At 45.4% G+C, this 23,506-nt stretch overlaps 2 protein-coding genes across 2 annotated transcripts in view; one reads left to right on the top strand and one right to left on the bottom strand.

The window, feature by feature from the left end:
* The window catches only part of Dlgap5 (DLG associated protein 5), a 34,230-nt gene extending 26,321 nt beyond the window's left edge, over positions 1–7,909 (top strand). Inside the window, 5 exon segments of the mRNA XM_036198485.1 lie at positions 1,023–1,211; positions 3,968–4,023; positions 5,014–5,221; positions 6,176–6,222; positions 7,717–7,909. Coding sequence (XP_036054378.1) covers positions 1,023–1,211; positions 3,968–4,023; positions 5,014–5,221; positions 6,176–6,222; positions 7,717–7,857 — 641 coding nt within the window. The 3' untranslated portion in view covers positions 7,858–7,909.
* A 3,522-nt stretch (positions 7,910–11,431) lies between these two features.
* Positions 11,432–22,725, bottom strand: Lgals3 (galectin 3). The gene is made up of 7 exons (XM_036199446.1): positions 22,417–22,725; positions 17,988–18,048; positions 15,631–15,652; positions 14,556–14,921; positions 13,777–13,865; positions 12,456–12,621; positions 11,432–11,727 (listed from the first exon to the last, which is right to left on the bottom strand). The coding sequence occupies exons 3-7, from the start codon at positions 15,646–15,648 to the stop codon at positions 11,572–11,574; spliced, it is 795 nt and encodes a 264-aa protein (XP_036055339.1). The 5' UTR covers positions 15,649–15,652; positions 17,988–18,048; positions 22,417–22,725; the 3' UTR covers positions 11,432–11,571.
* Positions 22,726–23,506: the final 781 nt, after the last annotated feature.

Below are 23,506 nucleotides of genomic sequence, written 5' to 3'. Positions count from 1 at the left end.
CTCATTTGTAAATACTCACTTGTTTCTGTGTATCTGGTAACTACATCAGGATACAGCCTGCGTCTCAACCTTTCAGGAAATATTCTGCTTTACAAAATGATAAAAGGAACTTATTATAATTAATATTCAAACTGGGGTTTTGTTTTTGTTTTGTTTAGTTTTTCAAGACAGGGTTTCTCTGTGTAGCCTTGGCTGTCCTGGAATTCACTCTTTAGACCAGGCTTGTCTTGAACTCATAGAGATCCTGCTCTGTCTCCCAGGATTAAAGGCATGTGCCACCATGTCCAGCCAGGTGGATACTCTTGACCCAAGCATTTGTTTGGGTTAGCTGAAGAGTCACTCACTTGCTAATTTCATTATACCTTGTAAAATATTCTTACTATTATCTCATATTGTCAGAGCTGCACCTCTTTATTTTTTAAGTTTTAGTGTTTGATGTATGTAGATGCTTTGCCTGCATGGTTGTCTGCACCATGTGTGTGCCTGGTGCCTGCAGAAGCCAGCAGAGGGCCTCAGACCCCCAGGGCCTGGAGTTACAGCTGTTGTGAAGCACCATGAGGTGCCGGGAGTTAAACCTGGTTCCTCTAGGAGAGCAGCTAGTGGCTTTTGTGTTTTATTTTTTTTGTTTGGGGGTTTGTTTTGTTTTGTTTTTTGGGGTTTTTTCTTGTCTTTTTTCGAGACAGTGTTTCTCTGTGGAGCTTTGGTGCCTGTCCTGGATCTCGCTCTGTAGCCCAGGCTGCCCTCGAACTCACAGAGATCCACCTGCCTCTGCCTCCCGAGTGCTGGGATTAAAGGCGTGCGCCACTGCCACTTGGCCCGAAGTCAAACCTTTTAAGAGCAGTTCTATAACGTTATAGGCATGGGGTAGCAAAGGGACACATGTCTAATCAATAGTTCTTCAAAGGAAGTCCCTGGCACTTGACAGATGGTGACAGAGAAGGCCTAGTTAGGATTTGCATTGCCTTTCTGAATGAAAAGTGAATGAAAGGACTTTTGCTATGGAGGTTACTTTCTTTTTCTAGCACTTTCCTCTGAATGTCCTTCTCAGAGATTTGGAGCACTTAAGTCTGCCAGCAGAGTCATGCCTGAGAGTGGGGCTGCAGGGGACCTTCCAAGACAAAGGCTTTCGCTGGAGAATCCTGATTCTCACAGCAGCAAGAGTGAAAGTGTCCTCGATAAGACATTGTTTACAGACATTCTTGAAAGCAGGTATTTCTTTACTGTGCATTTCAGGTTTAACAGTACCGATATTAACTGTCATTTCTCATGGTTAAGCTGGTAAAATGTGGTGGGCATTTCACAGATGGATGACCTGTATCGTGTAGGCTAGACTTGCTCTGTTCTAACTGAGATTTCAGGTCAGAAGCAAGTTTGGTGGTGGTAATCCTGGCCACTCAGGAGACAGGTGGAGGGATGATTTAACCAGGAGTTTGAGACCAGCCTAAGACAGTGGCACAGCCTGTCTTAAAAGAAAGCAGAAAGATCAGAGTTGGTAAGTGGTCGTGTTTAGATGGGCAAAGTGTATGGTGCAGTACACCGGAGAGAAAAGCAGTGTGCTGTCCTCTGGTGTTTAGCAGAGCTGAGCTCAAGACCCATCACGTGACTGGCCAGCTGTGAAAACTGGGGCCATGGTAGTTAACTGAAATTCACTCTCCTCACCTCCAGAACAGGACTGATGACAGTCTGCTGCTTCTGGGGTGTTCGAGAGATACATACTGTCGTACTGGTCTTTATAGGAAGTACCCAGTATGTGCAGACACCTAGACGTCACTTTAGGTTATTATTAACTAGTGTCCACCCTTAACAGCAACCATGCCAGGTACTGAGTGAGGAAAGTTAAAATGGTATCTTAATGAAATTCCGCTTGCAATTGTTCCAACTGGATCCATTCTTACACAGTGTCACCTCTCCACAAATGCATCAAAATAATCTAAACTGTCCTTATTAATGGTTTATATATGCACAGCCCATCTGATGGGGAAAGGGATTTTAAACAAGTAGGAAATAAAATTGTAATCTGATGTCTAGACAAGATTATTGGACTTATGAACTAAACTGAATTTTGGAAAGGGTTTCAACACTCATCATTGCAAACAATATCACTAAGGCGTGGGGTTGCAGGGAGGCAGGCAGTGCCAGTGAAAGTAGGCAAAGTTCATGAACGTTCTGAACTATTTGATAAGGTCTTTCTAAATTTCCAGTATACACAAAAGCATTTTTAGCTTCTAGGACTACAAAAATGCTTTTGGTATTATAAAAATCTGTTTTGTAAACTACCAATTTATTTTCATGTTACTTTGTATAACTTATGGTTCATTATCTGAATTAGGAAGATCTGTACTAACATTTGACTCATAAGTATTTGTCCCCTCAAAATGAGAATCTGGGGCCAGCAAGATGGCTCAGTGGGTAAAGGTGCTTGATTTGCAAGCCTGGGGCCTGAGTTTGGTCTGTACAAACATTGTAAAGGAGCAGAGGAGAGCTCACTGCTGCCAGTCACTCGGACTTCCCATGTGAAGTGTGGCCTACACACACACACACACACTTAACTCCTTCAAATATTCACTTGCGATTGTCCTTCAAGAAGGCATCTTAGAAATAAACAATTTTGCAATAGGTTGTTTTTCAAGATTCATGTTATTTAATCCCAGCACCCCAAGAGGGAGAAGCAGGTGGCTATCTGAGTTTTGAGTTCCAGGCCAGCCTGGTCTGCAGAACAAGTTCCAGGACAGCCAAGGCTACACAGAGAAATCCTGTCTTGAACTCCCCCCCCAAAAAAAGATTCATTCTTATTATGTGTGTATACATTATGTGTATGCTTCATGTGTGTGTAGGTACCTACAAAGACAGTGTGTGTGTATGTGCTGTAAGCTGACCAACATGGGAAGCAAACTCCCACCCTCTGTAAGAACAATAAACTCCATCTCTCTGGAAGAGAATATTTTTAAAACACACTTTGAAGAGATGGAAATTAACATTCTGTTTATTCACTTTGAACATGTGGATTCATGCATTTATGCCATGGCATGTTGTGTGGACTCCAGAGCACAATTTTTCAGGGATCAGTTCTCTCCTCCCAACATGTTCCAGGGGTTGAACTCAGGTCATCAGATTTGGTGGCAGGGAATCATCTTGTGGGTCTCTAAAGAGATTATGACAGATAAATATCTTAATTTGTATTTTATTAACATACCAAAAGAGTTTTGTTGTGGCATTCTCGGGTTTTTTGTTTGTTTGTTTGTTTTTTGGTGGTGCTGGGATTAACACAGAGCCTCACACATGCATGGTAAGTACTCTGCCAGCCCTATACTTTGTTCTTTTAAATTACTTTTTTTTTTTAGCTGAGGACCGAACCCAGGGCCTTGTGCTTGCTAGGCAAGCGCTCTACCACTGAGCTAAATCCCCAACCCTTAAATTGCATTCTTATTTATGTATATTGTGTCTGAATGTTTGTGGGCCCATGCATACCCAGATCTGGTCTAAACTTAAGTTTATGATTAGAATATATTGAATTCTACTAAAGTAAATGTAGCCGACTTGCAGGCACCATGGCACGCCTGTAGTCCCAGCACTTGGGAAGCTGAGGGAGGAACATTAAGAAGGCAGCCTGGGTTACATAGCAAAACTCTTTCATGAAAAACAAAGCAAATCCGGCCACACAATGATTGAGTTGCTCTGCTTTAGAGGTCAGCCTCATCTTGACCCTACTTATGTGGCTCTGGATTTGGCTACGATTGCAGGTGGAGCCATATTAGGCGAGTCATTGGCATAGGGAGGGGATCTGTGAGCCATCATACAATAACTGTAATCCAGTCTGTACAGATGAGGCAGGCTCCCTTGGGCCAGGCTCTGTCTCTGACCTCACTAGACGAACTGACACCTCCATGAAGGACGGCCTCGAAGCGCAGGTCGAGTGACTGTGAGTTGCTTGATTATTGGTATAAAACCACTGTCTGTTTCAGGTCTGGCAGAATGGAAGACACTTCAAGTCCTGGAGAACAAGATTCAAGTGCCATAGGCCATGTAAGTCTATGCAAGGTGGCGGTAAGTAGCCAAGGGTGTCACATATTTATGTCAGACAGGAAGTAACTCAAAGAAAGGAAGAAAAAAATAACAAAACTTGCATTGGAAGTCGAAGTGAATCAGCCAAGCCTTCATTCTCCTTTGAATGGCCCTTGGGTGGTTTGAAGCATAGCTCTCTCTGTATTCCTCAGGCCACCTCAAGATGAATTCAGAGCCAGTGAACTAGAGCAAGGGTCAGCGATCTTTGGCCTCTTTTTAAAAGTTTTTTGAATTACTTCATGTGTACATGTTTTGCCTGCATATGTATATCTGTGCACTGTGTGCATGTAGTGCCTGTGGGATCAGAAATGGGTGTCAAGTCTCCTGAACATGGAATTACAGAAGATTGTGAGCTGCCACGTGGGTGCTGGGAATCAAACTCTCATCCTCTGGAAGAGTTTGATAACGTAGCTGTGTGTGTCTGTGTTATGTCTGTCTACTTTTACTTTGTAGACCTAGCAGGCTTGTACTGGAGCCTCTTGTGCCAGCATCCTGGGTAGCACTGTAGCCCAGTTTGCTCTTGTAATTTGCTCTTCTTTCATAAAGAAGTTTGCCAGTCTTTGAGCTGAGTGAAGGGGCTTGCTGAGAAGCCTGCCTTCATTCCTATTGGTTCTCTGCGATGTGAAGCGAGACAGTAGTGTCCAGTGTTCTTTAGACTTTTTATGGGTTTTTTGTGGTTTTGACAGTTTCTCTGTGCAACAGCCCTAGCTGTTCTGGAGCTCTTTGTGGACCAGGCTGGCCTTGAACTCAGAGATCCACCTGCCTCTGCTCCCCACTGAAGTTCATGGACTAAAGGCGTGCTCAGCGCCGTGCGCCCCCTCCGCCCAGCATTCTTTAGACTTTTTAATATGTCAGCCTTCTGTTTTTCTTATATTTCACAGCAGTAAGACTTTTTTTTATCTGTTCTAATTATGAGTAATTGGAATCTATGATGCCCATTTTTACCTCTAGGATGTAAATAAGATGAATGTGGAGATGGATTGTTCTCCTGCTGGTGGAGTGGTGGGTGATACTAAGCCAGCAGAGGTACTTTCTGATGTGGAAGGCTTGGAGTTCCATTCTAAAGTCAATTCCCAAGATGTGCTGATGAATAATCCTGAGACAAACTCCCCCTCACGAAGTGCTTCCTCACAGGAAGAAGTCAAAGTGTCCCAGTCAGGTAAAGTCTTCTCAGATACAGTGAAGCCTGGATAAACAGATTAGATGAAGGTGTGATTGTCATAGAATTCTGAGAAGTAGTTTCTCATGATATAGGTTAAGATATTAGAGGCTCACTGGAAATATCATGCGAACTAGTTTCAGAATACTTTGTTCTTCAACCAGGTGTGGTGGACCAAAGCAGAGACAGGAGGATTACTCCTAGTTCAGGGCCAGCCTATCCTACACATGGTGTTCTAGGCCAGCAAGAGCACTACAGTGAAACCCTAACCCAAAACAACAAAAAGTACGGTGCTTCTGACCCATGGCTTGAGAGACAGGTGCTGGTCCACACTGGAGATGAGGGGCATTGGTGTGAAACCTGGTTGGGAGCCCGCACAGTTAGAAAAATTCCTTCAGTTCCCTTTTTCCACCCATATCCCAAAGTGTCTTCAAAATCCTCCATTTTTCCTCTCAAGTGCCAGTTTCTATCTACTTACTGTGTTGTGGTTATTCTGTAAGAGGGACTGGGTCTCACATTTGTGTTACAGTGTGATGAGGGCCTTGTCTCCTGTTCTGTGATGCTGTTCTCAGGTCTGCTGGAGACCTAAGGGACAGTACAATGTTACAGCTATGCAGACTTTGAAAGTCTTTGCCTGGACTTCTTTTGTGTGAGACAGGATCTCACTACGTAGCCCTGGCTGGCCTGTAACTTGCTGTGTAGACCTGCTGTGCAGGACCTCATGTAGATCTACCTGCCCCTGCCCCCTGAGGCCTATGATTAGAGAGGCATGTGTCACCATTGCCTGACCACGCTATACTTAAAGTAAGAATCTTACCTAGAAATCTAATTACATTAAAAAATAGCTAGGCATGGCTTTGTCTTAGCATTTGATTGTAGTTTTCCCTATCTTTTAAAGCTTTGTCTGTTTGACCTAAAGAATGTGCTTTAAAATTATTTTCTCTTGTTTTTCAGTACCATTGCACAGACAGCTCACTTTTGAATACTACCCTCTCGATCTAGTAAGTTCTCATCTTAATTGGGCAAATGTCTGTATGTTCTAGATTTTTACGATTGTGAAGTGTTTTTATTTTATCTGATGGTTACTGTGTGGGTGCGAGCATGGCCCAGCATGTGTATGGTGGTCAGAGGACAAGTTCTGGGAGTGAGTTCTTCCCTTCTGTTGGGGTTTCCAGGGGTGGAACTGAAGTCGCCAATCCTTTTACCTGCTGAGGCTTCTCACCCATCCTGGCTTTGTTTGGTTTCAGAATAGGGTCTTGTTCTGAAGACCAAGCTAGCCTCTAACTCTCCCTCCCTGGTACTGAGATTTCAGTTGCTTGTCTAAAATGAAACTCGCTCACTTTTCACTTGTGGGCAGGATTTGTCTCGCCGTTGGCTGTGCTCGTGCTGAACTGTATACGTTATCTGCCGTTCTAAAGTGGAAAGGACTGGAGGGCCCAGCTGCAATGGCTGCCCTCCCAGAGCACCTGGATTCAGGTCCCAGCACCCACATGGCAGCTCACACCATCTGTAACTATAGTTCCAGAGTATCCAATGCCCTCTTCTGGCCTTCATAGGCAGAACACCCATACACATGAAATACATGCATTTTAAAATTTTTATTGAGAAAAGGCTTCCACACTTATACCCTCTAATAGTCTTAACCCCAGGCGTGCATTTGCTATTCAAACCTGATAGGACAGATTGGCTGAAAACGTACCAAATGAGTGGCTTGGATTCTGCCAGATGTTTCCAAGTGGTTCAAGTTGTTCTTTTAATATAACTTTTTTATTTTATGTGCATTGGTGTTCTGCCTGTATGCACATCTGTGTGAGGGTGTCAGATCTTATAGTTACAGACAGTTGTTAGCTGCCATGTAGATACTGGGAATTGAACTCAGGACCTCTGGAAAAGCAGTCAGTGCTCTTAACCACTGAGCCATCTCTCCAGTCCTTCAAGTTTTTATAATAAAGTATGAAAAAAAAAAGATCCAGGCAGTGATGGCGCATGCCTTTAATCACAGCACTCAGGAGGCAGTAAACCAAGTAAACACACAGAAACTTATATTGCTTACAAACTGTATGGCTGTGGCAGGCTTTTTGTTATCTAGTTCTTCTATCTTAAATTAATCCATTTCTTTTAGTCTATACTTTGCCACATGGCTCGTGGCTTACCTGTACCTCACATTTTCCTTGTCTTGGTGGTGGCTGGCAGCGTCTCTCTCCAGCCTTCCACTTCCTCCAATTCTCCTCCTCCTTGTCCCACCTACCCTATCCTTCCTGCCTGGTTACTGGCCAATCAGTACTTTATTTTAACCAATCAGAGCAACACATTTAACATACAGAACATATTCCACAGCAAAAATTAGAAGATTGCTTTACATTAGGTCGTGCGTTTTTAATAATTTCATTGTTACATAGGGAAACTTATGGAACTTATTAATTGTCAGTGTAAGCAGTTTATTTGGGGCAACTGTTGATAGTGAACTCAGTGACTTCACTGCATTTGCTCTTCAGCCAGCCCTAAGCAGCACCAGTCCCTGCACACAGGTGGAGACCAGGAAGCCAGAGCGTGCCAGACACATCTCCTTTGGTGGTGACCTCATTGTCTTCTCACCGCTGAGACCCCGAAGTAAAGAGCACCAGGAGGGTTTTTAACATCAAAATAACTCCAAACAGTTTTTTCTTCATGTCATTAATTCTCTGATAATTCCTAAACTGTTGGAATTTTTGAGACTATGCATTAGTATTCACTTCTGTTTGGTCTATTTATATTGTACTACGTAATGTTTTAATGTCCAGTGTTCATCAAGATACACTTCGGTGGTGATCCTGTAAATATGCAGGTCAGGTAAAATATTAAACGTGAAGCAATATTCACATCTGTGTCCTCATTCTCTACTTCTTTGAACTCCTGGATCTGTTGACAGCAAATAGCATTGACTTCCTTCATTCCTTCAGGTGAAGTTTTCTGGCTCATGAAGTCCATTTATCACAGGTCAACCTTGCTGCCTCTGCTAATTGCCTCTTTAACAGAGCCAGCTACCATTGACGGGGTGGGGCGGGGTCTTCATAAATTCTTAATTACAGGATGCTGTGAGCTACCGCCTATGGGGCTGGAAGCCAGGTCCCGGGAGAGCAGTGTGCACTCTGACTGAGTCATCACGCCAGCCCTAGTCTCTGATAAACTCTTAGCTTTGTGATTATAAAACACAGTGCTAGGGTTGGGGATTTAGCTCAGTGGTAGAGCGCTCGCCTAGCAAGTGCAAGGCCCTGGGTTCGATCCTCAGCTCAAAAGCAAAACAAAACAACAAAAAAGCTGGGCGGTGGTGGCGCACACCTGTAATCCCAGCACTTGGGAGGCAGAGCCAGGCAGATCTCTGTGAGTTCGAGGCCAGCCTAGGCTACCAAATGAGTTCCAGGAAAGGCGCAAAGCTACACAGAGAAACCCTGTTTTGAAAAAACCAAAAAAATAATAATAAAATAAAAATAAATAAATAAAACACAGTGCTATTTCAGGAGGGAGACAGCCCAACAGATGAAGGCACTTCATGTTGTGGCTTATGCCACCCCACACACATACATGCTTGCATACATTTAGACACATACATACAATAGAAAATCAATACAAAACACGGTGCTCCAGACAACAGCACTAACTAATGCTAATAACCAGACCTGCATTGTTGTTTTGGTCAGAGTGTGAGCCAGGGATTGGAAGTAGACATTCCGCAATAGGAACTGTGTAGGTTATTTTTTAAGATTAGACATTTTCAAAAGAGAAAGCTCAATCTACTTTTGATGTCAGAAGTAGATGTGATTGTGCCGTTTGAGAAAGATGGTGTTTATTATGAAGCCCAAGCAACTCACTGGGAGGTTACATACGGTGTTTGCATAAAAGAATGTTCATGGAATGCCCCTTAGCGAAAGATGAAGATTGATTTAACAGTCCACTAATGTGTAGTGAGCTTTGTTGCCAGCCACCAGCTCACAAATAATGACTGCAGGGACTTTTTAATTATGGAAGCTTGGCCATTAGCTTGGGCTGGTCCCATTAACTCTTATAGCTTAAATTAACCTATTCATATTAATCTGTGTTCTGGCATATGGCATTACCTCGTCTCCACACTGCCCATCCTGCTGCTTCCCAGTCTGGCTGGCAACTCCACCCTTCTTTCCAGAGTCCTCTCTATCCCCAGAAGCCCCGCCCATCTCTCCTGCCTAGCTATTGGCTGTTGAGCTTTTTATCACACCAATCACAGCAACACATCTTTACACAGTGAACAAATCATCTACAACACTAATGAATGATGGAAAGTTGCAGGGCAGTAAGATTGCCTGATGGGTAAGGGCACCAAGCTTGACCTGAGGTTGATGCCTGGACCCTTACATGGTGGAAGGAGAAAACAAGCTCTCTGCATGTTCCTGTTCCTTCAGGTGTTGGTTGCAAGTGCTTGCTTTTTGGTTTTGTTTTTGTTTTAATGTATATGAGTGACCTGTCTTCATGCACACCAGAAGAGAGAATCAGAACCCATTATAGATGGTTGTGAGCCACCATGTTGGTGCTGGAAATTGGGACCTCTAGAAGAACATCCAATGTTAACTGCTGAGCCATTTCTCTGGCCCCCTCAAGTGCTTGACTTTACCAACCTTTTGATTTCTGTTCTTCCTGGGACACCAGCTTGTGACAATTGCCAGTTTAAATTATTTGAGAAGATAGCATTGTAGAACAGACAATTCTGACATTTCCCTAATCTTTGAGCTTATTGGTGATAGGAAAGACAGAAGCTTTAGGTATGAGAATGTGGATTTAAAAACCAAGACACAGAAAGTCTCATTGGTATCGAATACCGGTTTGAAGGCAATGACCTATCACTTTAAAAGAAAAATGGGGGGGGGGGGCTGGGGAATTTAGCTCAGTGGTAGAGCGCTTGCCTAGCAAGTGCAAGGCCCTGGGTTTGATCCTCAGCTCCACAAAATAAATAAATAAAAGAAAAATGGGTTAAAAACAGCCTACACGGCCAGGCGGTGGTGGCGCACGCCTGTAATCCCAGCACTCGGGAAGCAGAGGCAGGCGGATCTCTGTGAGTTCCAAGGCCAACATGGGCTACCAGATGAGTTCCAGGAAAGGTGCAAAGCCACACAAAGAAACCCTGTCTCGAAAAACAAACAAACAAACAAACAAACAAAACCCACCAGCCTACATGGACTGGAGAGGTTAAGAACACTGCTCTTCTAGAGGTCCTAAGTTCAATTCCCAGCAACTATATGGTGGCTCACAACCATCCATAATGAGATCTGATGCCCTCTTCTGGCCTGCAGGCATTCATGCAGGCAGAACAAAAACAAAACAAAAGAAAAAAACAAACAAAAAACAAAACAAAAAAACAGACTACAGCTATTTCAGTACTATATATGTGACTGAGAATGATTCCAGTCACCCAGTGATGTGGCCTTGGCAGTGCAGCACAGTGTACATGATTGCAGGGATGCTGGTGTGAGCCACCTGCTCCCTGTTGTATAAAAGAGTCTACATGGTACAGCACATAATTCTGGGAGACAATATGCAGTGTGAGTTAGCAGCCTCAAGCCCTCTCTCTGAAAACTGTGTCTAGACTGGGTCCTGTACACGCACCCTTTGACCTAACTTGGAATCACCTAACAGCACTAAGTAGCATGACTGCCCAGATGCCAGTGGTGACTGCCTACCGATGAATGTTCGCACTCCTCATATATTTCCTCTCAAAGATTCAGGATGACTTACTAATATTACATTCCTTTACTTAAACTGCTCCAACTCAAAGGGCATATAAAGACAAGCAGTTAGAGCAGGCCTTGGGGGACCTGACTAGTACCAGCACTTTGGGAAGAGAGATGTAAGTCCGAGGCCTAAATGGGCAACTCCTCTCTGGGAAAAAAGGGAGAGAGAAAGATAGCTCAGCAGCTAAGAGCCTGATCTTGCCGAGGACCTGAGTCTGGTTCCCAAGCATCCATGGCTCACCTGTGACTCCAACTGCAGAGGCCTTAATGCCTCTCACCTGTGAGCAGGCACCTACACGTGCGTGCGTGTGTGTGCGCGCGCGCACACACACACACACACACACACACACCCCTAGTTTAAAGGGCTGGGGCTGTATAGCTCAGTGATAAGAGAACACTTGCCTAGCATTCACAGCTCCTAAGATGTGATACCTAGTATAAGGAAACAAACAAAAACCAGGTATCCGTCAGCACGAAAATATTTATTAAATGGATGCCTTACAAGAAGGATAAGAAGGAATAAATGTTAGATTTTCCACTCATCATCAGCACGGAGCCTTCAATGTGTAACACTTAACTCCGGCTTCGCGCCCACACGCTGCCCCTTCTGGATTAGATCATGGTTGGTGAAACACTGGTAAGGGTTACATCACCAGAAATTTCCATTTGGTTGATTTCCCTGAGATTTTTCATCCGATGGTTGTACTGCAGCAAGTGAGCATCGTTGACTGCAACCTTGAAATGGTCGGGTTCAACCAGCACTTGGATCTAGAAACCAGAGAGGAAAGCCGTCAGGGAGAGCGAGCACGTGCTACCTTGTGTGGTTCAGGCGGCCCACCACGTGTGTGCTTTTGAGGATCTACTGTCCGTGGTGTGTAATTTTCATTTGTTAGTTTCTATAGAAAGAGGGAATGATAGAGATCCAAAGACAGTAAGTGCATAGCAAAATGAATCTAGACTGTCAGATTTAAACCACAGTAAAAAGGCATCAAAATTATCAGAAGGATGGATAATGGAAACCATAAAAGCGTAAACTGCTTACACACAAGTTTTTTCTTTTTTTCCGGAGCTGAGGACCAAACCCAGGGCCTTGTGCTTGTCAGGCAAGCACTCTACCACTGAGCTAAATCCCCAACCCAACAAGTTTAGTTTTAATGGGTCCTAAAATACCTAAAAGTTAAAAACAACATAGGAAGACATTCATTAATGACGAATATTAATTTACAGGACTGGTTAGGTTATAGCCAGTTTGGGAAAGGCCAGGAAACACACTCCCTATAGTTAGTGGACATAGTACAGAAGAGAGTAAGTTTGGAGTTGTTCAGTGACGGTGGTGAAGGGACTGGATAACATGCCTCTCCTGGCCACATCCCCAGCCTGCTAAGCCTGGTCGCTGGGGTGGGCAGGAAGATTGGCTAGGTGCCCAGGACAGGCATGGGGTTTTCGAGAATTCCCCTTCCTGAAAGCATTGTGTGCACACGGCAGCAGTGACTTACTTTGAATGGTTGGCCACTCTGAAATGGGAAAGCTGACTGTCTTTCTTCCCGTCCCCAGTTGTTATGCTCTTGGGTGTTGCACACAATGACCCTCTTGTTGTTCTCGTTGAAGCGGGGGTTAAAGTGGAAGGCAACGTCATTCCCTTTCTTGAAATTTAGAATAAACCTGTTTTAAAGCAGAAATTAAAGTCATTAAAGTATGTATCAAGTCAAGAGCATCTAAGTTTCCAAAAAGCAAGCCTTTCTATAATACATAGGGATTGTTTTTCTGTGCAGGAAGCAAATAAGCCAGAGCATGAGTTCCAACTCAAAAGGAGAGCAGGCCCATCCTCTCATGATGGTGATCAACTCAAAAGTCTAGAAGGGCAATGTGTGTTGTTTGTTCATTGAGACAGGGTCTCACTTAGGATGGTGCCTCCCGTGTAGAACCAGAGGAGCAAATGTAAGCCTATCAAAGCTGTGTCCGTCTGGTGACAGAATATGGCTCCCATTCCTTTACCAGGTACAAACTACTACAGAGGAATTCATAGCTTTTGTGTGTGTGTGTGACAATCTTGGTCTATATAGTCCAGGCTGTTCTTGAACTTAGAATCTTCCATTTCTATCTCGTACAAGCTGGGATTGTGGCTATGACCACCATATCCACTCCTCTACTTAAAGGTTCTTGAATAAACCTGTGCATCTGGCTGGAATATCTCCCTTTTGTCCAGAAGACTTAGAAACAGACTCACTAATGACCACAGGAGTGTTGATGGCAACACTGACATCAGGGACAGGCGAAATGGATTGCTCTGGACACTCAGCTGTGTCGTATCACATGTAAGTATAACTAGAAGTGATCACTGGGTCCAGTCTGCCCGGGCTAATATAAATTGGCCTAGGTATCCTAAATTACCTCACCCCAACCTGGCCCACTTCAGTCAAACCTGTCCCAGCGGCGAAGGTTGGTTTGTTTTGCAGAAATCTTTTAACAGGCAGAATCTTCTCCAACCCTTTAAATAAATAATGCCCACTCAGAAGGGTGGGCTTCCCAGCTTGCTGGTCACTATTGGTAAGACCTAAGCCTCAGTTTTATCTGTCAAAAGGGAAAGCAGTGGCCCTTGCCCTGCTTTCACTCATAAAGATCAAAAGATATGACACACACAGCTGAGAATGTTAGCATTCTCGAACAGCCCTGAAAAATCACATGGCATCAATACTATGGGCTAATCCATGTGATAGCCCAGCCAGGATTCTAACATTCAGTCTGTAAAATCTTAAGACAGTCTTTATTCCAAAACCAATCAAGAGATTGGTTGGGTTGTTGGCGCCCCCTCAGTACTTGTTTGCGTTGGGGTTCACTGCGCCCATGATGGTGATCAGCATGCGAGGCGTGACTCCTCCAGGCAAGGGCAGGTGATAGGGCACGGTCTGGAACAGACAAGAGTGTGTGTGTCAGTAAAGCACTGTGTTTTCTTGGGGGAAGTGAAATTGCATTGCTAACACTGTTAAAGATGCGTGTGACTAACACAGAACCCTAGTTTAGACCACCTGTCTAGATTCTGAGGCCATCCTGCCACTACCTAAAGTGACAAAGTTCCCAGTGTGCACAAACAAAATAATAAAAATAATGACACAGACTCTCTCTCTCTCTTTCTGAGATAGGTTTTCTCTGTGTAGTTTTGGTGCTTGCCCTGGATCTCACTCTATAGACCAGGCTGGCCTTGAACTCACAGAGATCCACCTGCCTCTGCCTCCTGAGTGCTGAATTTAAAATTGTGTGCCACCACCGCTTGGCAAGACAAGGTCTCTCTGTTTAGACCAGGTTAGCCTCAAACTCACAGAGATCCACCTGCCTCTGCCTCTGAGTGGTGGGATTAAAGGCGAGCATCATTATGCCCAGCTCATTACCACAAGCATAACTGGATTTATATTAAAGCACTTTATCAACACCTTATCCTCTATACTAACAAGTCATGGAATCAACTCAATATGAACATTCTTTTTTCCACCTGACCAACATACTCCTGTGGTTGGCCCTTGAGACAGGGGCTTAAAGATAACTTCCCTACTGTCCTCTCCTCTGTATATCAAGCCTGTGAAACAACTCTTCCTTCTTACCAGTGATCCAGTAGGGGCACCAAAGGGGCCAGCAGCAGGATAGGCCCCAGGAGCACTAGGGTAGGCTCCGGGTCCTCCAGGTTGCCCTGGCAAGGCTCCAGGTGCAGGAGGTCCAGGGTAAGCTCCAGGGGCAGTTGGACCAGGGTAAGCTCCAGGGGCAGTTGGGCCAGGGTAAGCTCCAGGGGCAGTTGGGCCAGGGTACGCACCAGGAGGAGCCTGTCCAGGATAAGCTCCTGGAGGAGCCTGTCCCGGGTAGGCCCCAGGATAGGCAGCCCCTGGGTAACCCCCTGCCCCAGGCTGGTTCCCCCATGCACCGGGCCATCCTTGAGGGTTTGGGTTTCCAGGGCCAGCTAAGGCATCATTAAGCTGTAAAGAAAGGCAAACAATTAGAGGTTGGGACTCATTCACAAAATAGAATTCACAGGACTCCAGGCATTTGTGACTTGAGAAGCTGAGAAATAAGAGAAGGTTCACTGTGCCCTCATCTATGCTACTGTTTGAGTTCCAAGGACTCAGTTCGGGATTGAGCCTCTGCAGTTTACTTTGTTTGAGTCTGGCCTTTCATCATCATCAGATCAGGGCCTTCTTCTTCTTCTTCTTCTTCCTCTTCTTCATTTATTTATTTATTTATTTATTTATTATATAGTGTAATTAATGTCTGCATGTACCCCTACACACCAGAAGAGGACACCAGATCTCAATACAGATGGTTGTGAGCCATCATGTGGTTGTTGGGAATTGAACTCAGGACCTCTGGAAGAACAGCCAGTGCTCTTAACCTCTGAGCCATCTCTCCAGCCCCATCTAAGCTCTTCTAACTGACACCAGGAACTGGCTGTTATGGGCTCTGCCATGGGCCTGCTGCTTTCATCAGGGAAGTCACTGCTGTAGAGGCCAGGTCTCTCCCTGGAATCTGCTGCTAGAAAAGCAAGCCTCCAGCTAACAAGCCCTGAGCAGACAAGCCGGAGGGAATTTCATAGTAGGAGGGTCGGTCAAAGGGAAAGCTTGGTGGTAGGAATGAAACCTTTAACCCTGTGAGCGTGTGAGGCTAAGAAAGCAGACATGAAATACTTACCGAAAAACTGTCTGCCATTTTCCTAAGAGAGAAAAAAAAAAGCCAAAGTGGGTTGTTATTATTTGAACCTAAAGGATGTAGCATCCCAAATAGTTCATGGGCAATTCCAGGCAGTCTACAATCATTTTGCCCAAATCAATGGTGCAGGACCAAAAGACATCTTGTGGTGGTGGTGGTGGGGGTGGTACTTTCTAGCTAAATTCCAAACTGTCCTAAGTTGTGGAGTTAGACCTTGGTGCCAGGAGCTCCTGTTCCGAAGCCTGAGAGTAAAGGAGGGGCAAGGAGCAGGGTGAGCACCTCCTGCCTCTTCTCTAGGTGAATAACGGCACAAGGTGCGGCTTCTCTAGCTGCCTTCCTCCCTCGGTTCCTCTACCCTTGAAAGGATTCATGTGCAGCACGGGGGCCCCCCCTTTCTCTCCCTAGCCCTTCTGGACACTGGGAGGAAGGTGTGTGGTAGTTCCTACTGAGGTCTCCAAGACAGCTGACAGTGCTGCTACCTGGTTATTTCCTCCACTGGCACACCCGACACCTGCTCTGAGGTACCACTTTCCATGTGGTCCCAGGCCCACAGACCAGCAGGGAACATGAGGTGCATGCACACAAGGGTGTTATCAATGCCCCTGGACTCTGTTGGGACATTCAAATCTGAGAGCTTACTTGTGACTTGGGAAGGGAGATAGTGTTGGACCAAAGCCTTGACGGGCAGGTGATATCTGGGAGTGTTCGTTTCCTTGGATTTGGGGATGTTTTGTTTTATACTTCAGAAAGATCTTTCTATGTAGCCCATCCTGACCTTGAACTTAGGATCCTCTTGCCTCAGCCTCTCAAGTGCTGACTGTGGTGTGAGCCACTGTGCCTAGCTTCTTTTAAAGGTACTTGTTATTCCAAATAAAATGTTCAGCAGTAAAGCAGCTGAACACAGGTAAGTCAGGTGGCGATGGGAACAGAAGCATTTGGGGGCCAAGATACTGTCAAACAGGTTTGTCTTGCACAAAGCTGCCTGGGGCTGGTTTGCGGACATAACCTACTTCTTCCTGCTCCTGCCCCTGTGCTGGGCCTATGAAAACACCACCTACCCTGTGGTAACAGCTCCCTCAGAGTGAAGCCGAGGGCCACTTTGGTTTGAAACTACTCTCTCTCTCTCTCTCTCTCTCTCTCTCTCTCTCTCTTCCCCTTTAGGGTGCTGGGGATTAATTTTCCTGCCTTGGAATCTTTGGCAAACACTCCAGTGCTAAGCAACACAAGCAGCCACCAGAGGGCTGCTTTGGACTGGGGTGAGTTCTAGCTGAGCTCAGAATCACTACAGGCATTTTGCTACCGCCTGGACCTGGAAATAATCGGAGCCTCTTCTGACTTCATTTGCTCCCTGTGATTTTACTCAATTATCCCAAGAAATAACATTATTAGGCGGGTGTGCTGGCTCGTGCCTATAACCCCAGCATTCTGTAGCATGAGGACTACTATGAGTCTGAGGCCAGCCTGTACTACATTCCGAGTTCCAGGGGCTCATTCTGGCCTTGAACACTTAGGGCAATCCTCCTCTCTCAGCCTCCCAGTGGCTGGGATCAGAGGCTTGAGCCACAATGCCTGGCTTCAGAATTTTCTTAAGAAAAAAATAAAACCTAGGTTGGGCATGGTGACACACAGTATTCAGAAAGAAGAGGTATGTAGATTTCTGGGTGTTTGAGGCCAGGCCTGCTCTATGTAGCAAGTCCCCGGCCAGCCAAGGCTACGTAGTCCTGTGTCCTTTTTGAAGGCTATTGGGGAACAGTTTTGAAGTTCAAAGTGGGCAAGGAAACTTAGCACTTTTGAGTACCCTTTTCCCATCCCTTTTGCAGTGGCTTCAAGCCACTAAATGCCTGTAATTTGTGACTGCCTCAAATGTTTTCAGACATCGCCAGATATCCCCAAGGGCCAAGACCAGGTATGGTTGAAAACGAACCAATCTAGCTTGCTAATGGTTATCCCTACATAAAGATACAGAAGCAAGGCAATAAAAACTAACAGGGAGTCCCAGGTTTTCAAACGAGCCAAGTTTACAAGGAAGGACGGTAGCCATCTGCAACTTCTGCTCTAGGGAAACGGATGCAAGACAATAAAGCATAAAGCCCGTCTAAGCTACAGGTCCAAGCAGACCCTCTTTCCAAATCAAGGGAAGTCTATTGCTGGGCATGGTGCTGCACACTGGTAATCCTAGCACTCAGAAGGCTGAGGCAGGAGGATTGAGTTTAAGGTTAACCTAAGCCACATAGCAAAGTTGTCTCCAAAAACCATAAAGCTAACACTTCCCCCAAAAGAAAACGCTTTTTTTTTTTTTTCTTAAGTAAGTTACAGTTTTAAGAGGCTGGAAGACTTACGTTAAGCTCTTAAATCTGAAGGCCAAATCTCCGATGTTAAATAATGTTTCTCTTGAAAATTCTGTGTGAGAAAAACAAAACAAAACAACCTAAGTTTACCATTTTCTTCAAAAAGTGTCCTATTAATAAACACCAATCAAATTATGTTTAAGAATGTTACAACTAGAAATTTAAGGGACATTTCCACATTGAGCTTTGTTCTTGGCAAAGCCTCGGGTGAGGGCTGGTTTAGTCCCTTTTCCAACCTCATCAAATGAAGTTTTAGAAACAGCAGATTCCATTGTGATTCACGGGGGCCGTGGACAACTGAACTGTGTGTGACACATTCCACGGGATGGCCTCCCTGAATTTGTGTGGTGATGGTCTGTTCCCAGGGAACTTTCATAGACTGTCAGCAATCTGATGAGACTGACCAGGGAAAACATTGCCACTGTGAAGTGAGAAATCAGAGAGCTAATTCAGTGGCCCCAAGCCATCTTGTTAGCAGTGTGGGGACCAGGACACAAGTGTCCTGACTAATACAAGTTTGTTCTATATTACTTTAAACCATACATTTTTGATGTTTTAAAAGAAAATCCTTTGGAATTGTTAGTTACTTCACTGAAAAGTTCTCTGGTGTGTTCATCAGGAACTACATGACATGCTGAAATAGTAAACAAATTTAAAAATAAGCTCAAGCTGTGTTCAGAACACTAACTCGTGACTCATTCAGCACCCAGGTACTGAACACAGAATACCATCCTGTACAGTCACGTTGCTAAGAAGAACCACAATGTAACCAATAAGCTGTATCTTTCCAAAACCAGTATTTACTGTTTTGTTTATGTCTTCTCTCAGCCATAGATCTTTTTTTAACTGAAGTGTGTGTGTGTGTGTGTGTGTGTGTGTGTGTGTGTGTGTGTGTGTGTGTTCATGCTTATCCACCTGTGTATGAAGGTGCACATGCCCCTGTGGGGAGGTCAGAGGTCAGTGCCAGATGTCCTCCACAATCACCTTTCCCCTTATTTTCTGAGACCATTTCTATTTGAGTGTGAAGTGCACTGACTGGCCAGAATGACTGGTGAGTGAGCCCACAGAATCCCCCTGTCTCCACATCCACAATCCAGGATGAGAGACAGGCTCCAGTGGCCATTCCCGGCTTTGTGAGTGTGTGATCGAGATCTGAACTCAGATTTTCTGCTGCATTGAGCCATCTCTCCAGCCCCCAGAGTTTTTTTCAAGTACATGAATTTATGTGTGTGTGTGTGTGTGTGTGTGTGTGTGTGTGTGTGTGTGTAAGGGGGGGGGGTCAAAGGACAGATTTTAGGAGTTGGTTCTCTCCTTTCTTCCAGTGAATAAACTCAGTTTATTCCCATCCTACAGATCATGTAAATGTATAAACTCCATTCTATCACTTCTAGAACCAGAAATTTTTGAAGGGCCATGGCAAAAAAAAAAAAAAAAAAAAAACCACAGCAAAATTTATCAAAGATTTTTTTAAAGCAGAGTATGGGATTTGGTCTTTGGTCTCTGTATTTGGAAATACTGCATTTGGAAGCAGCAGGCAGAAACAGCTCAATGTCATTCTGATAGATTTAAATATGAGTCAATGTAACCAGCTGTTTATCGGGAGCTTTTCCTTTAATAGGAGTGACCCACTGCACCATGCTCTGCTGTGCCTACCTCCCAACCACCCGGTTGTCGGGGTTCCTAGGGACTCTTCTAGAACTTGTGTTCATAAAGAACAAAACTGTAAAACAATAACTAGTGATCCTGAGCCCTCCCCACGCTCCTTCGCCAGGAACCCTGGCGAAGCCACTCCATTCCCTGCCTTTGTGGAAACATGGAGCGGGGCGTGAGAAAGTCCAAGTCCCAAAGCCACAGTCAGTGAGAGGACAATGGCCATCTCCTAGGATTTCCTTCTCTTCCCGGTTCCTCACATCAAGGAACATAAAGTTACTCTGTGGTTCTTTCTCAGTCACTGACTTTTTCCCTTTGGAAAAGCCAAGTGTCAATCAAGGAAGAAGGCGTGACCCCTAGTCAACCGCAAGCTGAGCTTGGGTCTGTTACAGTGAAGACTTAGACTCTGGCTACCAAGGGCACTAGGCAAACAGCCCCTAAATCTAAGTAAGACCACGCTAGGCCACTTGAGCCCACTGGCAGGAAGTAAAAAGGTTAACTTTTTATATATTTATTGTGAGACGGGTCTCACTTTCTGGCCCAGGTTGGCTTTGAATTCTCAATGTAGCCTATGCTGTCCTTGAACTTGAGATTCTCTGGGCTCTGCCTCCTGAGTGTTGGAATTACAAGTACTTACTCCCATACCCACCTGAGGAAAAGGTTTTTGGAAAGCGCCTGTGCATACTCAGGAGGCAGAGGCAGGTGGGTGTCGTAAGTCCAGGCCTGACTGATCCACCTACCAAGTTCCAACCAATGCTACCTGAGAGACCTCATGAAAATCCTCCCCAGGGTATGGAATAATACCGATTTTAAACTCTTATTATTATTATTTTTTTCAAGACAGGGTTTCTCTATGTAGTCTTGGCTGTCCTGGAACTCACTCTGTAGACCAGGCTGGTCTGAAACTCATAGAAATTTGCCTGGCTCTGCCTTCCAAGTGCTGGGATTAAAGGCGTGCACCACCACTGCCCAGCCCTCTTTTAAAAAGAAAAAAAAAAGATTTATTTATTTATTATGTATACAGTGTTCCACCTGCATATGTGCCTGCAGGCCAGAAGAGGGCACCAGATCATATTATAGATTGTCCTGAGCCACCATGTGGTTGCTGAGAACTGAACCCAGGTCCTCTGGAAGAGCAGCCAGGGCTCTTAACTTCTGAGCCATCTCTCCAGCCCAGATTTTAAACTTTAAATATTGTGAATTTAGGAAGCTAGCTCCATCAAGGATAAATATGACTACCTTAGGGGAAAGGGACCTATTTGAAAAGGTTTCAGAATCAATGTGCAGAGTCTAGTGTAATGGTCCACACACTGTAATCCCAGCACTCCGGAGACTATGGTAGAGGGGGTGCCATGAGTTCAAGGCCAGCCTGGACTATATACTAAGTATGAAGCCAGCCAAGGCTATATTGGAAAACCCTATCTCAAGAAACAAAAGAAAAACAAAGCAAGAAAGTATCATTGGCCAAGAAGGAGACACTTGCTAAGTGGTTGTACCATTCTGGAAAATCACAAGTTCAAAACCAGACTAGATCACATAGGAAGACCCTGCCTCAATTAAAAACAACAACAAAAAATTCTTCCAATCCCAAGTTCCTTTACCCTCCGCCCAAAGACTATTGTGGCAGAAAAGAAAGCTTTTTGTTATTAAACTTCAATTTTTATGGAAACAGTTGTGGGTGGCGGCTCACACCTCAGCACTTGGGAGACTGAGACAGGATTGAAAAGTGAAAGCTAGCCTGGGCTACATAGTGAGTTCCAGACCTGCCTAGGCTGTAGTGAGACTCTGCCTCTCCCTCCCTCCCTCAAAAAGTAAAGACATAAAAATACGGAAATACATAAACTTGAAGCAAACAACTTGGAATTTCAGGAATTAGTGAGTTTTAAACACTGTGACTGCAACTGTTTTCTTCAAAATAAGCTGGGTCACTATTTCCAGAGGTCCTCATTATCTAGAAACCCTACTCCCCAAGGGCCACTTTATAAATATTCCAGTTTCAGGAATAAGAAATCCTAAGTGACAGCCTCAATCTCTGCATCATTGAGTACCTGCATTCGTGTTTTGAGCAACAGATAATTCGGAATAAATCCAACTTTTAAAAGCCTCCAGCTAAGACTCTGCAGCTCTGGGATAAACACCACCACGCCCAAGATTTCCTCAGCCCAGATCTAGATGTTATTGCTCAAATCACATTGGGCACTGATGAGTCAACTTGGCTTGCAAAAAAGTTTAGAGGTTACCATCGTTTCTCATCCGGGAACATGCGCACTAGAGGCTGGGCAGCCCTGTTTTCTGTGCCGTCGGCACGCAGGGAGTGGCTGTAGCCCCTGTCGCTGCTGGACCTGGCAGAGCTCAGTGGCACCACACGACAAGATCTTTAGCGGAAGGCTCAGCAAGTGCACCAAATGAGTCTGCTGGCCAAGTCAAAGATCCCAGGAGATGTCCTACAGAGTCTCCAGGCAGCCCCCTAGCGTTCCTGGAGGGGGGACTTGGTTCCTATGGCCAAGCTAGGGGCAACCGCTTAGAGCCAACTGCAAGGTGACTCTTGGGGCTCACTCGAGCGCAGGGCTTTTGTGCCCAGAGCCCGCTGGCATCCCGCCGCCCCAGGGATGCTGAGTATGTAGGTCACAGCCATGGCTGTGAACCCGCGTCTGGGACCCTACAGGTCGCCTCCCGCCGGGCCGCAGAGCAGGAGCCGCCGGCTCTCCCCGAGCCGAGCCCTTTCTTGGTGCACTGAGCAGCACCGGTCCCCCTGGCCCGCGCCGCTCACCTGGTCAGTGCTCCGCCCGTCGCTCCGCTAGCTGTTAGCAAGTTGGGCGGCGGCTGGTGCACTTCTAGTACACTTCTTCCCGGCCCGCCCTCCCGGGGCGGGGCAGCATCCCTCGCCCAGCAGGCGCCTGACTGGACCGCGCCCTTCAGACCCTGGAGCTTTCCCAAGCTGGAACAAGGACACGCCCGCCAGCCTGTGCCCCTCACCTGTGCCTGGCAGTGGGCCCTGGCCGTCTGCTCCCAGACACTCTAAGATTCACACGATTCCCGAGTCTGAAGCTGCCTCTCCTGGGCACATCCTGCTGCCATTTCCTTCCCTCAAAGCCTTCTTTCCCCACAAGTGCGCAGTGACTTAATGCATGTGAGGGGAGGGAGGAGCAGGTGCCCCTGACATGTCTGAGATGAAAGAGGCGCCCCCGTTTGCATTCACTCCTGTACTGAATTTTGCTGTGTCTGAACACCCCAAGTTTTGGTGTTTTGGTCTACTCAGAAGGTGGTACATGGTAGGTTTTTCTCAGTGGGTATTTGATTAATGAATGGATGAATGAGAGTGGATGAATGAATGAATGACTGCATTGCTTCCTAGGAAGTTGTTTTCTCAAAGACTGGAGGAGAGTACTGCAGGGCAAGGGACAGTTAAATCATAAGGACAGGGCAAAGCTCTGAGTGTATGACACACGCCACCTCTGCATGAAGGCTGATAACTAGTTTGGAAGCATTTATTTAGATAAAAACTGAGTGATGTGGTTACGGATATTCAAGATGATTTTTCTTTTCCGGCTTCAGATGATAACGTCAGCTAATATCCACCAAACGTTTGTGTGCTCCATACTGTGCCTAGGGCTTTACATACATTTAAGGAGTTGGTATTATTTTAATCCTGTTAGGTCCAAAGCAGTCCCCCAAAATGGCAGTGCTGGTGACTGTGCCCTAAACAGAAGGACTCTGGCTGGGTAAACAGGAACTCCAAGGTGGTTTCTGTTGACCCGGAATCTCTCTTAATCTGTCCCTAAATGTCAACTCCCCAGGGCAAGGGCATCTAGTTCCTGGTCAATTCCAACAGTCTGTATCTGCTCGAAGACACCCCACCG

The sequence above is a fragment of the Onychomys torridus genome, chromosome 9 (assembly GCF_903995425.1).
Source record: "Onychomys torridus chromosome 9, mOncTor1.1, whole genome shotgun sequence".
NCBI classification, from domain to species: domain Eukaryota; kingdom Metazoa; phylum Chordata; class Mammalia; order Rodentia; family Cricetidae; genus Onychomys; species Onychomys torridus.
Note: the sequence above shows the minus strand (reverse complement) of the source record. Positions and strands in the feature narration are given on the sequence as shown.

What these genes read in the sequence shown, in the direction of transcription:
- Lgals3 (XM_036199446.1), bottom strand. An exon ending in GTGAACCCCAACGCAAACAA is followed by an intron (nt 12,622 to 13,776) that starts GTACTGAGGGGG and finishes GCTTTAAAACAG; the next exon opens with GTTTATTCTAAATTTCAAGA. An exon ending in AGAGTGGCCAACCATTCAAA is followed by an intron (nt 11,728 to 12,455) that starts GTAAGTCACTGC and finishes TCTGGTTTCTAG; the next exon opens with ATCCAAGTGCTGGTTGAACC.